Source organism: Grammomys surdaster, unplaced genomic scaffold (assembly GCF_004785775.1).
Source record: "Grammomys surdaster isolate TR1022 unplaced genomic scaffold, NIH_TR_1.0 334, whole genome shotgun sequence".
Lineage (NCBI taxonomy): Eukaryota > Metazoa > Chordata > Mammalia > Rodentia > Muridae > Grammomys > Grammomys surdaster.
The window spans coordinates 3,959,271-3,975,824 of NW_021604753.1; the positions used below are offsets into that span (position 1 = coordinate 3,959,271).

The following is a 16,554-nucleotide window of genomic DNA, read 5'->3' on the forward strand; positions in this document are numbered from 1 at the left end:
ACCATACAGCAGACTAGGGACCGAAACATCCAAATCAATCTCTTTTTAAGGCTATCTATTTTGTCATGGCAACTGAAAGATGGACAACAGTGTCCAGATGTCCCTTTAACAGGAAGCTTGTGTAGGTGGGCAGACACCCTTGTGTCTCTGTACCACAACCAGTTTCTTACCAAGAGAGCCAAGCTTTGATCAGAGCAAATTAGGTTCAACTGTGGACCAGAGGAAGCAGCACAACAAATCGCATGAAATGGAAACATTTTATTATTCACAGGTCTGTGAGAGAAGAGGGGTAATCATAGGACTTGATGGGAAGTCAGAGCTCAGCCAGCGGGTGGCAAGGGCATGTAAATTCGGAAGGACTAAAGCCGTCACCAGTGTCCAGGATGTTACTTAAGCAGGTTCCCTGAAGGTGTTCTGATAAGCAGCTTTCAAGTTCTATAGGTCACTCCAGTAGACTGTGACTGCCATGAGTATCTACAGTTCATACAGGTGTAGGGCCCATCAATCCAGTTGTATCTTGTCTCATGTGAACAGAGGTCACAGGAGGCAGTCATACAGAACACATGTAAGCCAGTCTAATAAATCCTTTTTGCCACCCACATTCAATCAGTTCTGTTCTTCTAGAGCAGAGTGGGTCTCAACCTTCCTAATGCTGTGATCCTTTAATACAGTTCCTTATGATGTGGAGACCCTCAGCCATAAATTATTTTTGTTGCTACTTCATAACTGTAATCTTACTACTGTTATGAATCATAGTGTAAATGTTTTCTTATGGTCTTTCTTTAGATAATATTTTTACTGATTATTTGGGAATTTCACATAAAGAACCTTGATCATCTTCACTTCCCAGTCCTCTCAGGTACTCCTCCACCCTTGTGCAAGAAAACAAAGGCAGAGGAAGAGGAAGAAGAGGAAGAGGAGGAGGAGGAGGAGGAGGAGGAGGAGTCCAAATTGTGTTGCCAAATACTCATTGGAGCATGGTAGGCAGCTCCTTAAAGAAAACTGAGTTCTTCCCCACCAACCCACCTGCCAGAAGCCATAAATTGTGGAAAGCTATCCTTCAGCATCCTTATCACAATTTTTAAGAGTTCTCTTTGATGACTTTCTGATTAAGCTTTTAATTTCATTTTATTTTTTGCTGGGAGGGGGATAGGGGCTGTCACAGAAGCCTTCTAGGTCCCTCTTGCTCAGCTCTGAGTCTGCAGACATTGAAACCAATGCAAAAGTAGTTTCCTTGTCCTTTAAGTCAGCAGGAGCTTGGATCATGGAGTTCCACATGGTTTCTGGTGACAGCATGGACTACAGATATCCACAGGGTCTCTGTTGTCAGTACATGCCTCAGGATGGTCTCTGGTGGCAGTACAGACACATCAACATAACATGGCTTTCTGCTGCAGCACTGGCCATTAACATCCTTGGCAGCAGCTCAAACCAAGGACATCAACATGGTAGCCAGTAAAAGTACCACCATCACGGCTCTTGGCAGCAGCTGAAACCAAGGATATCAACTTGGTACCTAGTGATAGCACGCCCTACTGACATCAACATGGCTTCAGGCCAGCGGGCACAGGCCAGAGACATCAACACAGACCCCATGGACAGTCACATGAACCTTTGAGATGGCCTGGGACAGTGGACTATGGATACCAACATGGGCTCTTGGGGCGGCAGTCAATGGAGGTCTTTCCAGGAGACCCAATCCAGAAAACAAACCATTCTTCATCTTAGACATCCTGTTGTTGCTCAGAACCAGGACAATTTGTATGGCTGGGCAGTGTACTCAGGGGCTGACTCCACACAAGCTCCAGACTGCTGCACACCAACCTGGTGGCCCAACTCAGCAAGGACACTGCAGCCTTCTCTCACACCTGTCACTGCTGTCACATCTCTAGTTCTGCCTGTCTTCACTGTACACTTACTGCTCTGGGCCTCAATCCTTCCCACGTCTCTACAGCATAGTCATTTGTTGTAGTGGGATTGGAAACTACGGTGTGTCACACAGTATGGTATTTTGCCCAAACAGCTTTACATGCAAATATTCACTGCAAATCATTGGTCTGGTTCAAGGTTTCTGAAGCACCATATATACTACACCATTGCTGAGACTTGTCTCTGATATCCTGCTGTTGCCCAGGGTCAGGGTGATATTGCAGTTAGGCAGGGCATCCAAGGGCAGGCTCAATGACAGCTCCTGGCTGTCACACACCTCCCTGCCCTGAGCCACTAGGAAGGGTATACATTTGTCATTCTCTGCCATGTGCAGCTCCGTTTCATCTTCTTTCTGATTTCATGAGTCCACTTTTTAAAAGCATCTTCCTAGAAGACTAGCCTCACCCCACTTAGTTATTCCAGTGCTATTGTGGGCGCTGCAGATTCATTTTCACTGCTTCGTCATCCTTCAAAGCCTCCTTAGAGCTCCATAGCAGGTGCCAGTGGTGGCTGCCATCTTTATTTTTCCTTTCAATGGTCTTAGGTGACCACTGAAGTCTTTTGTGAAAGGTCTTTTGACCCCCAAAGAGGGTGCTACCCACAGGTTGAGAGCTACTGTTCTACAGAAGCCAGCACATACTAGACTTGCATTTCTACTTCAGCTTCTGCAGCTGGGCTTTAACATGGGACCCTAAGGTAGCAAAGATGACATAAATCTTGTTCCATCTATCCATCTGTATCAGTATGGCATATACATTGTGGACCTAGGAACCAGGCCCTTGGCATTGAATCTTGGCTCCAGATTTTTGTGGGATTAGTGACTATGACTTCTTCTGGCATAATTTCCTCATCTAAAAAAGGTGTGTCAAAACATAATTTTTATAAACCATCACAAGTCTAAAGATATATAGGATGTTGCAATATGCCATTTTCTATTGGCTATTGTCTGGGCCTGAGTCTGGGATTCTGAGCCACAGCTGCCATTACTCAACATTCTCAGTTTTGGCTTTTTGGCAAGTTTGGAAGAAAAAGTATTTTCTTCCAAAGCACTTTCCACTGTAAGTGCAGACAACTTTTATGGGGTATTAGTTTTCTGTGCTGTGTGGCAAAAATGTTCCTGTTCTTAAGTTAGCTCTATTCTGGTGTCACTGAAATATTAACATTTGGAACTCCACTCTAGGTTCCTTCAAAGGATAAAATCAGCAGTTTAGCTAAAAGGTCAGATGGTAGCCTTTCTTTAAGGCATCCTGTGATCCTGTCAGCTTTCCAAATATCCTGCTGATATACACACAGTTACCTCAAGTCTTGCCAAATCCACTAGAATGCCTGAAAACAGGCAGGTGACCACACCTGGAGATAGGTTCCCCCTTTAGTTCTTTGAGACAGGTACTTGATACATGGCCTTGGCTGTCTTGGAACTTGCTATGTAGACCAGGCTAGCCTCAAATTCATAAAGATCTACCTGGCTGTGCCTCCTGAGTTTTGGGACTGAAGGCATGCACCACCATGCTAGTCCCAAACCTACTTCTTTCACAAGCTATACAGATCAGGCTACCCTTGAATTCACAATCCTTCTGCATCAGCCTCCCAAGAACTAAGATTTGTATATGCCACCACACTTGATTCACTCACATCTCATAAAAGACAGGAAAACTTCAAAAAGTAACAGTTTTATTTGTGAAGATGGAGTCATCTCAAACACCATGGGAAACCATTTCCTGATATCTCAGAACTTCCACTGTATACCAGAAGAGTACCCACTTGAAAATGATGCTGCAGTTTTGCTTTTTAACATCTCAGTAACTAGCTATCTAGTCTGTTTCTTTTGGGTAGTGACTTAGGCATCTCAAGTCTCTCCTGAATTGCTTGCACTTCACTTAAGTGCAAGGTATGTATACTGCTCTTTTATTAGAGCCTTTAGTGTTAAGTTCTCTGAGTTCTGATAGAAGCCAGGAAACTGGCAAAGGGAGGTATTTAGAGAAATTAGTAATCAGCAAATTAAAGCCTCAGGTCTGAGAGATTAACTCCATGGCTGAAATAGCAGGTTGAATGATATTTTTTATACAAAGCACTGTGCATTTCCATGTTTGTAGTACACAGTCTAACAAAACCATTTTTTTTTAAACAGCCTGTTATTATATAGCTCTGGCTGGATTGGAACTTCTATGTAGACCAAGCTGGTCCCGAACTCAAGAAATCTGTCTGTCTTTGCCTCTCAAGTGCTGGCATTAGAGGCGTGTCTCACAATGCCTGACCTAACAACTTGTACTGTTTAGACAAAATCTCCAAGCTATTTCTCTCAAATGATTGCCAGCCAAACAAAAACAAAGACAAAGGGCACAAATCAGTAGCCTGCGTTAGACTGAAAACAACAGGAAAGAATTTCTGTACACTAGATGTGGTAGAGATGCATCCGAGGGTGACCTACCTTTGGCAAATGATTGGTTTTGCTTATAGCTGACTGTCAAGAATGGGAAAAGTGACTTCTTATACCTGAGAGCTTCAGACACAGCAGCAATTTCATAGCCACCACAGGAACACACAGTGGCAACATGGGGTCATGATAGAGTATATATGAAAACACAGATAACAGAAGTATATACTGAATGCAATTAGAAACAAATAAAATTCCAAGACAATTACAAGACTGTCCCAAACAAAGGGTTCACAAACTGCAACATAGGATATTACAATGTACAGTGTTAGAGAAACACTGTAAACAAAACATTCAAATATGAAAACACGACATGCATACAACACAAAATTACTGATGACTTTTAGGTAAGGTTTTCAGAAAATCCAGGAATAGATTTGATATTACAAAATGGTCCATATCTCCCAAAAATGTCTTTTGATTGGACAGCAAAATAGTATTTGGTAGATGCTAAAATTTGAGATAAGGTGCAAGCCATTGGGAGTGGTAAAGCTTTAATTACTGCAATTTTCTTCCAAGTCAAATGACTGGAGTTCTCATAGTACAGAAAGAGGTGGTAACTCTCCACAGGAGCACACTTGGGGTTGACCTTGGGAATGTTCCATGTCAGGGCAATGCTTGTGGGCCTCAGCACTCGCTTCACTTTCAGCTCAGGCTTTTGGGGAGGAAGTGTGTCTTGGATTTTGTCTGCCATCTCAGGAAGTGGTGCTGGTGGCTCTGGGAGAGGTGGAAGGTGTTCAAATGAACCAAAATCCTACAAACACATTTGTAAGAAAGTTCATTGAGATCATTTGGTGAGTACAGAAAAAAGTGGTCAAGCTCAGGCCTACAAATCTACTTCTAATTCTTCAAACCTTCAAACAAAGCAATAAAAAGTTATTTAAAAAAAATGAGGCTAGACTCATGTTTTGTGTGTGTGTGCGCGTGCACGCGCATGCTTGCATGCTGGTACATCTGTCAGTGTATCCACACATGTAGAGAGATTAGAGGACAACCTCACATGCTGTATTCCTCAGGAGCCACTCACATTGCTTTCGTGAGACAGGAACTCTCACTGGGTCCTGGGTCTCACTGCATTAAGCTAGTCTGGCTGGACAAGAAACTCACAGCTCTGGGATTATAAGTGAGCGCCACCTAATTTGACTTAGCTAGTTTTTAAACATGGGTTATAGGATCAAATTCAGGTCTTCCTGTTTGCACTGCACTTTAATGACTGAGCCATCTCCTGGCCTCTAGATCAAATATTTTCAAAACAGAATGTTCTTTTGTGGTTGAGATCTGTTTTATTTTGAGTGGTCCTAGGAACTGGACACAGTACCTTGCACATGCTGGGTAAATGTTCTACCTCTGAGCCACATTCCAAGCGCCAGATGAATGGTTTCTACACTGTAGAATATTACTAAACCATAATGAAGGTTGTCTCAGGCATTCTGGAGAACAAACCATCTCATTTCAAATTGTGTTTCCAAATATTGCAGTAATTTCTCCAACTGCCTCATCAACAATGGTTATTACTCCTAAAATAAATGAAAAACCATGTCTTTTTTCATTTCTGTAGTTTCTGAAAGTTGTACTGAATTCTTTTTATTATATAAGTGGCTTCACAAAACACTTTATGAAAAGTCATTTTGGTGTTTGCTAAGCTGAAATGTGGCTCAGATGTTTCCAGTGTAAAACAGATAAACCCCACTCTGCTGGAGTGAGCATCCGTTACCCAGCATTTCAAGTTAGTACCTCATTTCCATTTTCTGCCACTGGGATTATTTCTTTTGATCTTAAAACAGCTTTCGAAGTTGACTTCAGGGTGAATGATGGGCTTTCTGTGAACAAGACAGTATAATTTAGAGCTGGGGGTGTATCTCAGTGAGAAAGCACTTGTCTACCATTAGTGAGGAGGCCCCAGCGCTACAAGAAAATGGAAATAAATAAGTAAAATTTACCTGGAACAAATCCCACAGTTGTACACCTTGGGTAGTAGATACAGTTACAAGTACAAAATTCATACGAATATACACTTTTGATAGAAAATACATAAAATTTTCCATTAAGGTGATAAAAATTCCCTCTAAGAATAAATCCTTCATCATGCAACTAGGAACTAGGTATTTACATGTGGGAAAGGGATCCACAGTAAGTGACAAAAGAGGTAGACTGTTCTGTTAGATCAATAAGGTCTATGACACGATGCTACTTACAAACACATATAAATATGTAACATACACAGCATAAGAAACAAAAATACCCAAATGAAAATCTCACAAGCTAGGGCAACTTTTTCCTGAGACATGTATTCACATTGACAGAATAAGATATATGATGTTGATTGTGGAAAAGGGGAAAGGAAAAACAGATGGAACAGGAAAGGAAGAAAAACAGAAGTGGGGAGGATGAAGAAGCCTTAGTGAATCCGAAAGAAAGATGTAGTAAGGTTTGTGGACAGTTTTAAACAGCTAGGTAGAGAACACATGGGAAGGATTAAAGTGGGTAGGTAACACTATAACATAGAAGGGCTAGATCAGTAATCATCATGTGAGGTCTGTCTAGCCTGATTACCCCCCTCCCTATCGCCACCACAATCCCACAATGATTTGTTTGTACTTCACTTTTGATATATAAAGATTATTAAGATTTTACATTTGTCAGTTATTTTTTATAGAGGTGGGGGGAGGGGGAAGGAGGGAGGAGAGAGGGAGAAACAAAAGAGAGATAATGACAGAGAGAGACACAGAGAGAGAATATGTGTGTCTGTATGTGAGACAAAGTCTCGCTCTGTAGCTCTGGCTGCCTTAGAACTCAGAGATCCACCTGCCTCTGCCTCCTAAGTATTGGGTTTAAATATGCATGCCACCATGGCCAACTCTTCTATAGGTATTAAGAAACTGTCTTAAAGATGTAATGACTTTTTTATTTTAATTCTGAGAGTGTGTGTAGGTTTTTAATGATGCTTAATTAATCAAAGCTGGGTTTGCTAAGAACAAAGTCTTCAAATAAATCATCATATAAAGTAATAAAACAACTGTTAATAATAAAATAATAATTTTTAATAATAAAAATAAATATAAATCCTAAGAAACACAATTTCATAGGAGTAACACTACTTATTTCAAAATAACAATCAATAAGCCCTAGACAAAGCAACACAGGCCTAGAGAAACTCAACTTTGTGGTGGTAAGAGACAAAGGATTTCTGCCAACTGGTGGTATTGTTATCATTAGTGATGACAATGTCTTAAGAAATACTTTCCAGCTCATTCATTCACATGTATATATATATGTATATATACATACATATATATACACACACACACACACACACACACGTCTACCTACATGCTCACAAACACACACACATACATATACATGCATATGAGATAAGCAACAGTGGCATTACTGTTTTGTGTTCCCAAAGCAACAGCAGCCAGAACTATGTTATTTTAAGGTTCCCATTAAACAGGTGAAAACTGTAGCCTCTAGTTTCAGCTCAGTTAAAGGTTTTTTAGTGTTGTATTTTTGAAATGACCTACTCAGAGATGTAATTTATACCCAACAAGACACACCCTTTCTAAATTTTGATATATACTTTTGAAACCTGAAACCATCATCAAAACAAGATATAGAATACTGTTATCTGTCCACCTCAAAATTCTTTCTCTTGTCTGTGCTTGTTTTTTGAGACAAGGTCTCATATAGCCCAGGCTGGCCTTGAACTCCTGATCCTGTTGCTCTACTTTCTAAGTACTAGCATTATGGGCAATATTATGTCCAGTTTATCAAGAGAAGTTCTTTGGTATTCCTTTCAATATATCTCACTTCTGACCCCACAAAAATCAGTGATTTATTGTTACTAAAAGTTATATATAAGCTGGGCAGTGGTGGCACATGCCTTTAATCCCAGCACTTGGGAGGCAGCCTGTGGGTTTGAGGCAAGCCTGGTCTATGGCATGAGTTCTAGGACAGTCAGATACACACACACACACACACACACACACACTTATATGAATTGATTAGATTAGCTGTATCTCAGTGACAGAGCACTGAAGTACCATACATGGCCAAGAAACCAGTATCTAGCACTGAAAAAAGATTTGCCTTTTCTAGAATTTCACATACAGGATTATTATGGTGTGGGAAGAAATTATACATAGGATACAAATATAAACTTTTTATTTTTTGATTGTTAAGTTATATAAGTAAGAAACACATAAATATATATTCATTCATTCATGTATGTATGTATTTTTGATATATACATATATATTCATCGGTTGGTATAGTATAGAGCTGTTTGTAGTTCTGACCTATTATAAATAATGCTGTTATGAGAATTTATGTTTTTATGTGGCTATAATCCAGCATTTGGAAAACTGAGTTAAAACTCTAAGTTAAGGGCCAGATTAGCTACTTAATGAGACCCTGTCAAATCAAGTCTGTTTAGATGTGGGTTTTCATTTCTCTTGGATAAATATATGGAACAGACAAGGCTACTCATACAATGAGACTCTAAGTAATATTTTAAGAAACTGCCAAACTAAGTTGTTTAGCCATTCTCAGTTACAAAGAATCCCAAGTTGCAACATGCCCTCACCAATATATCATTCAACCTTCAGTTCATTTTGGCTATTTCATTGGATGTGCCCTATATCTCATTATGGCTTTACTTTCCCTAATGATAACACTACTTAGGACATCTCGTTTGCTCACTTATTTCCTTATTTATATCAAAGTAATGGTCTTCCTGCTTTGGATTCAGTTTTGTTTTGTTGAGTGTCTTGGATTAAGTATCTTGAAAACTCCATTTTGGGGCTGGAGAGATGGCTCAGCGGTTAAGAGCACTGACTGCTCTTCCAGAGGTCCTGAGTTCAAATCCCAGCAACCATATGGTGCCTCACAACCATCTGTAATGAGATTGGATGCCCTCTTCTGGTGTGTCTGAAGACAGCTACAGTGTACTCATCAATACAATAAATAAATAAATAAATATTAAAAAAAAAAGAAAACTCCATTTTATTGCCATACCAGGTTTATTATTCTATTTGAAGTGTTACCATATCTGTCTTACTGTATCACAATCTAGTTAATACTCTTTAATATGAATTCACTTTTCAGTTATTATCATGTAAAGAGGATGGTGTCTGGGACCCTGAGAAGCAGGAGACACAACCCTCCAGGGGACCTGCCATCTTAAATAAGGGACTGCCCGCAGTAGGCCGGGTGGAGACATCTCAGTAGCCTGCAGCAGCTCTTTGTAATTGTATCCTGCCCCCAGAATTATCTTATTTCCTTTAATGAACTTCCTTTAGGGCCAAGGTCAGTGGCTAACATGTTTGCTATGTAAGCATGAGGACCTGCTAGCACCCACATGAAAGCTAGGCACAACCATTCATAATTCCAGTATCGAGGATGTGAAGACAGGTAGATCCACAGAGCTTGCTGGACAAGTCTAGCTAAAATGGTAAGCTCCAGATTTAGTGAGACTGTCTAAAAACTCCCTGATATAAACTTCTGGCCTCCATAGTATTCACAGGTGCATATGTGTACACACACACACACACACACACACACACACACACACACACCTACATTTCTGACAGTGAAGATCTGCTGGCAACAACTTTTGCTTATCTGAAAAAGCCTTAATATTGCTTATATTTTTATTTTTTGAGACATGGTCTGACATTGCCCAGATTGGTGTTAATTCCTAAACCTCCTGACTCCAACTCTCAATTGCTGGAATCACAGGTGAGCATCATTACTGATTTACTTTTTGAAAAATATAACTAGATAAGGAATTTGAGGTTGATACTTTTTTTCTTGAAATTTCTACAGGTCACAGTCATCTCTGTGACAGGGCATATGTTCCTCCATTGTCTCAGTTGAAGCCATTTTTGATTTAACCTGAAACCATCTCCCTTCTTTTTCTACACCCACCATGCAAAGTCCTGTGGCAATGTGTCCCACCGTGTTCTAGAAACTCAAGATTGAAATGCCCCAGCCTACTGTATGTTTTTGGCTTCTGTGAAACTGCTTCCTTGCTTTATCCCTGCAACTGCCAACCAGGATGTAGTTTATCTATATTCTTTGCTTCTAAAAGCTCCCTATAAAATATATGTGAGGCTGTTCCATGAGAAAAGTTTCTCTCCAGGAAGTCCTGGCTGGGTTAATTACAGACTCTCAATTTGGATTGTCCTGCTGAGTGGTCTTTTGTGTCTCTATGTGACATTCTCTTGAGACACTGTGTCATGACTGATTATTACTGAAATATCTTTGCCTGTCTTACTTTTGGCAGCACCAGTGTTGGCCTTTGTAGCCACAGCTCCTTCTATCCCCCTTTCATTAGATCTTGTATTCCTTTTGCTGTTTCTTTTTTTGTTTTTTTGAGGCCTTTTTTCTCTCATATAGGCCATGTCTTTAAAAATCTTTATTTGGGTTTGTTTATCTTTGCATAATCTAAAGAATCATAAACCATACTAAAGCCTTGTGGCCTCCGAAATGAGTTCTGAATAAAAATAAATACAAAGATAACATCTGGTGTGGCTTTGTATATTTTGGCTGCTCTTCTGTTTTCAGTCCTGTTGTCTTTCTAGAGTGAAGGGCATTTGTTTGCTCTGAAGTAGATGGTTGTTATGAACTCCCTGATCCAGATAGTCTCATTTGTGATGGAGGTGATCTCCCTCCTCCTGCCTTTTAATGATACCATTCAATTTTCTTTTGGCTTACATGGCTGTAGCTGACAAATCTGTGAAGTCTTCATTTCTAATTTGATTGCATCTTTTTTCTTTTTTTAAGTATGGAAACATCATGCATTTATTTATATGCTATCCTTATACAAAGGCCATGCTAATCATCTCTGAATTGGCTCAATGCTAACATATGTAATTTTTTTTTATTGTTTTTAAGAAAATGAGCATGTCTGTTGATATGGTATCCTCAGTTCTCATTCTGCTTGAAGTTGACTGAATTTCTTGGCTGTGTGAATTATTCTTCTTAGTACTCAGAATGAGACTATACGATTGACTTCAAGTCCCAGAAAACTGTATCTTTGGTTTAAATTGCAGGTACAGAAAACTCTTGTCACAATTCTTCATTTTCATATGATATATGAATAACATTCCTCTATTTCCAATTCTGGGCACATCCTCTCTGGCACTATTGTTATGGTGAAGAAAAAAGTATGACATGGGAAGAAGAGATTCATAGTATCCCAACAACCTAGGTGCCTTTTAGAGGGTAAAAATATTATGACATAGCCATACCTGGGCTATTACTTGACCATAAAAAGGAACACATTATTAATACAGGACAACACGAGTAACCTGCCAAAGAACCACAAAGAAGCCAATCTCATGATTGATATTGCATAATCACACCAAATCAATCGAATTATAGAAGAGAAAGCAGATCAATGGTTGCCAGGGCTTAGGGAACGGGATAGATGGTATGTATGCCTTTAAAGAGGTAGCATGAGGGGAGCCTTGCAATAACAGAACAATTCTGCGATTTCTGGTACAATCATATAAACTCACATATTTTTTTTAGAAAGAAAGATGTAAAAGCATCCTTTACCTGTGTTGCAGTTGGACAGGCCTTCTCTTGTCAAGTCAATAACAAAATCACATTTCTTCTCTACAGGCTGAAAAGGTTTTGTAAAAAGAATCAAGTTTAACAGCAGAAAAATGTTTTTTTAAATATGAAAACACGTTTTTAATTCTTCAGTGTTAAGGACTGAACCTTGGCCTTGTTCACATTCATGCTTGTCACTACTGAGTTAACCCTAGCTCCACCTAATAGTTAGAATCTGGATTCTCAATCTGGATTCTCTAACTTGTTGGGGTTCCTTGTGTGTCGGTGTATCTCTGTATATTCAACAGTTATTTCTGTACTGGCAAAGGGTTAAATACAAGAATTTGCTATTGTTATTTCTATGACCTATCACCAATCTCTTATTTTACAAATATTCATTCTTCCTCACCTGCATAAGGCAATCTAGAAATGTATCTTATTGGCTGTAACAAAGATCTGACAGACAATAGCTGGGGCAATAAGTAGATGGTGGAACTTCTGGGTAAAGAGAAGAACAGTAGGAAAAGAAACAGACACAAGAGATTCACCAGGGACACTCCCAGAAACACAGAGGTAAACTGACAGAACAAATAGGTAGAGCTGCCCATGTGGTGGGACAAACAGTGTCAGTATTAGTCAGGTTAGAGTAGGTGGGAGACTGCCCAGTAAAAGGCCTGAGATTTAAAATATTAAAAAGCCTCTGTGCCATTATTTATATTATTGGCGGGTCCAAGATAGTCCCACCTGAGAGACACTGATAAAATACTCAAGGGTCTGAAAATATGGTTAAGAATTTCAATGAATTGGTAAATGTGTATTTCTGAAATCTATGTAGCTACTTTTTTTTTTCAGTGTGGAAGTTGGCCTGGAATCTAGATATGCAAACTACTCCCATATTAATTTATGTCACTGAAGGGGGGCAGTGAAGAGACAATTCACTATACACTTTCAGTGCACCAGATGAAAAGTGGATAACAAAACTCATTCCATACAACATGTTGCAACACTGCAGTTCCCATAGCATCAACATTCAGATGAAATATTCAGAGACAGTAACTCTTACTCACCCCAACTTTAATACTGGTATTAGGTGAGTTGCTGAAATTTCTTGATGTATTTTTTCTAATTTCTGGAAGAAAAGAACAAAAAAAAAATGAATACATCCAATTACATTTATTAAACTATTAAACATGGTCTTTGCAATACAAGATACCAAAACACAAATAATGACAGGGATACTAATTCACTATATAGTAAAATAACTAAATTCATCCTAAAACTGATAAACTAGTTTATAAATTTGACATGGAATTGCAACCTATTTTCTTTCTTTATAACTATACTAGTAGCTCTTGTTTTCCAAAGGCCAAAACTATTTTAGCACCTGCAATTGTGACACTTTGCTATTCACAGTATCTTTAAGTAGAGTTCTTGAGGAACACCTTCTTAGAATGTGCGCTTCCCCATTTCTTTGGTGCTCTTTAATTTACAAATTGTTGAGATAAATACTTTATATATGGGGTGGGGGAGCATTCTGATATTAAGATATAAACATTCCAACACAACAAAACATGACATGAACATAGGGAATTCTGGGTAAGAAATGGTGGGCAAGCAATATGGCCATTTTAAAGTTAGGAAAGCTAGAAAGTTTTCTACAAAACGAGGTGTGATGGCACATGCTTATAACTTCAGCATTTGAAAAGTGAAAGCAGGAAGATCAGACATTCAGTGCTTCCTTACCTACAGAGTTTTTATATCTTGTTAATGAAATGTTACATACACATACAACATACAGATACATTTTAAGCAGAATTCTATAAAGGTAACCTATGTCATTTAAAAAGTTTTTTAAACAAAGAGACACAAACTCTAAAACCAAAAGAAATTTTAAAAAAAGTTAAAAATAGTTACTAAAGAACAAACTTTTAATCTAAAATAGGTTGTTAAATGATAGACACATAGACAAATTACCACTACCGATAATAAAAGGCAAACAAAACAGATATACATAAAAGTTGTATAATCATTAGATGAAGATGTAAATCATTAGATCAACACAGTAATGAAGCAAAGGCTTTAAGTTGATAGATATAAGAATTTTAAAAATGTCAATTTTATTAATGAATCATTGATTTTAATTATGTATTAAAGTCTGTAATTACAGATATAACCTAAAAAAATTTTGAGTTGACAATTTTATACCTTATTAAGAGATAATGGGCTGGGCAGTAATGGTGCACGCCTTTAATCCCAGCACTTGGGAGGCAGAGGCAGGCGGATTTCTGAGTTCGAGGCCAGCCTGGTCTACAGAGTGAGTTCTAGGACAGCCAGGGCTACACAGAGAAACCATGTCTCGAAAAACAAAAAACAAAAAAAAAAAAAAGAGAGAGATAATGGGTCTAGAAAGTTGACTTGGAGGTTAAGGGCAGTTGCTGCTGCTCTTGAGGATTACCTACATACAGTGGTTCAGAACAGCCTACTATTCCAGCCCCAGGGCAGTCAATGCCCTCTCTGGCCTCCCAGGGCATCCCCACATGAGATATACACTCAGACAAACACACATACACATAAAAGAAAATAAAATCTTTTTAAAAGCCATTGTTCATTCTTTATTTTTAAGCTTTCTAATTTGATAAGTCATATTCTAATTATATTAAGATACCTGTTGGATCTGATGTAATTGAGGTTGTCAAATTAGGATTTTCCACAGAAATCAACATCACATCATCAGTGTTACTAAAATGGTTAAAAAAAAAGTATGCATTATCAGGCTTAAATCTGCAGTTAATGGTCAGAACACCTTTAATTTCTTATTTAATAATGCTATTTACCAAATTTATTAATTAATTTATCTTTGAGTTCACGACAACATGTGAGAACCAGTTCTCTCTGTGGAGATCATTTAGATCTCAGGTGATTAGCCTTGGCAATAAGCATCTTTACTTGCTGAGTTGTAGGGCCAGTCCTACCCAATTTACCTGAACAACTGTATGAGGACATAAAATTAAATATTTAACAAAGACCATGTACTATCAATTCATTTATATGGTCCACAAACACAGGGAGGGCTGGGAAGATGGCTCTACAGGTTAAGGCACTTGAGCCCAAACCTGAGGCCTGAATTCAGTCTCTGTAACCCATATAGTAGAGAGAACTAACTCCCATGTGCTGTCCTCTGACATTCACAAGTGACATTGCACACACCAATATCCATAAGTTTTTTTGAAGTATAAGAAAATTCAGTAATAGATAAGTAAAACTTGGTAGAAATACAGTCACAATACTTACAATACAATATACCAGACACATAAGCATATGAAATATCACTTTAATGCATATAGCTCTGTTCATAAAAATACTTATAACTGAAAAAAATATTAAAACCCATAAAGACACAGACTCTTAAAGGACAAATGACTGAGGCGGGCATCCTGTATACCTGTGGTTCCAGAACTCAGGAAGCTACACTGGAAGAAATAAAAATTACTAGATCATAGCTGCCACTACTTTAACACTAATTCTAACCCTAAAGACTATTTTTCTGCCATTTCAACCCATATTTTTATGACCTAGGCTTTTTATTAAGAACTTTGTTAAAATATAGACACTACATTAAGTTTGTTAAAATGCTAGATTAACTTTCCATAACTAAAAAAAATCATCTTATGAGATGTCATATTTTTAGTGTTTATATTCAGGATTCACTTTGATTCAAATTTCATAAATAAAGAGCTGAGGGCCAGGTGTGGTGGTGTAGGAGGCAGAGACAGGTTAAGGCTAGCATGGTCTGCAGAGCGAGTTCCAGGACAGTCAGGGCTACACAGAGAACTCTGTATCAAACAAAACAACAACAACAACAAAAGAATCTAATAACCAAAATGAGCTGAAGTTTACTTACCTTTTTATAAGTATTATTAATTTTATTTTTTTGAGCAAGCATCTTATATAGTCTAACTGGTCTCGTTATGTAGCTAAGAATGACACTTTTCTAGCTATCCCAAGGAACATTAAAAAAAAAAAATAAGAAAGAAAGAAAGAAAATATTTTCTTTATCAATTACCATGGCATCTTTCTTACAAATCAAGGGACTCCACATTAACTCGCACATTGATCTTCATGCTTCTCTATACAACCACTGTCTAAATCACTACTGCTCCAGTGCGTTCTGAATGAGTGAGTCTACCAACCTTGTTTCTGTTTTAGAGCATTACTTATAATTTAAGTCTTTTTATTTCCATAAGTTTTAATCAGTTTGCTACATTCTACAAAATATCTGCCATGGCTTCTTGAGATTACATTAAATATATATAAAAATTAGTGTAAAGCAACATCTTAAAAAAATCAGCTTTCTAAATCACAAATGTGACATATTCCATTATTTATTTAGGTCTCCTATAATTTGGCAATACTTTGTGGTCTAATTAGGGTTCACACATATTTTAGTTCACTGAAAATACTACAAATAGTACTGTTTCAAATCCCGATAGGCTTTTTCAGGCCAGACATAGTGGTGCAGCAGATAATTTTGGAGGCCAGCGTGGTCAATATAAATAAGTTCCAACCCCACGAGCTATGCAGTAAAACCTTGTCAAAAAAAAAAAAAAGTTTCCCATATGCATTAGATATAA

General features: G+C 38.2%; 1 protein-coding gene across 2 annotated transcripts in view; it reads right to left on the reverse strand.

Moving 5' to 3' along the window:
* Window positions 1–3,583: 3,583 nt before the first annotated feature.
* The window catches only part of Atf7ip2 (activating transcription factor 7 interacting protein 2), a 37,062-nt gene continuing 24,091 nt past the window's right edge, over window positions 3,584–16,554 (reverse strand). For both annotated transcript variants that reach the window (XM_028778353.1, XM_028778354.1), the window contains 5 exons: window positions 14,589–14,662; window positions 12,991–13,052; window positions 11,927–11,993; window positions 6,098–6,183; window positions 3,584–5,117 (listed from right to left, as the gene is read on the reverse strand). In XM_028778353.1, the coding sequence (XP_028634186.1) occupies window positions 4,707–5,117; window positions 6,098–6,183; window positions 11,927–11,993; window positions 12,991–13,052; window positions 14,589–14,662 (700 nt within the window). In that variant the 3' untranslated portion in view covers window positions 3,584–4,706. The remainder of the gene's footprint in view (window positions 5,118–6,097; window positions 6,184–11,926; window positions 11,994–12,990; window positions 13,053–14,588; window positions 14,663–16,554) is intronic.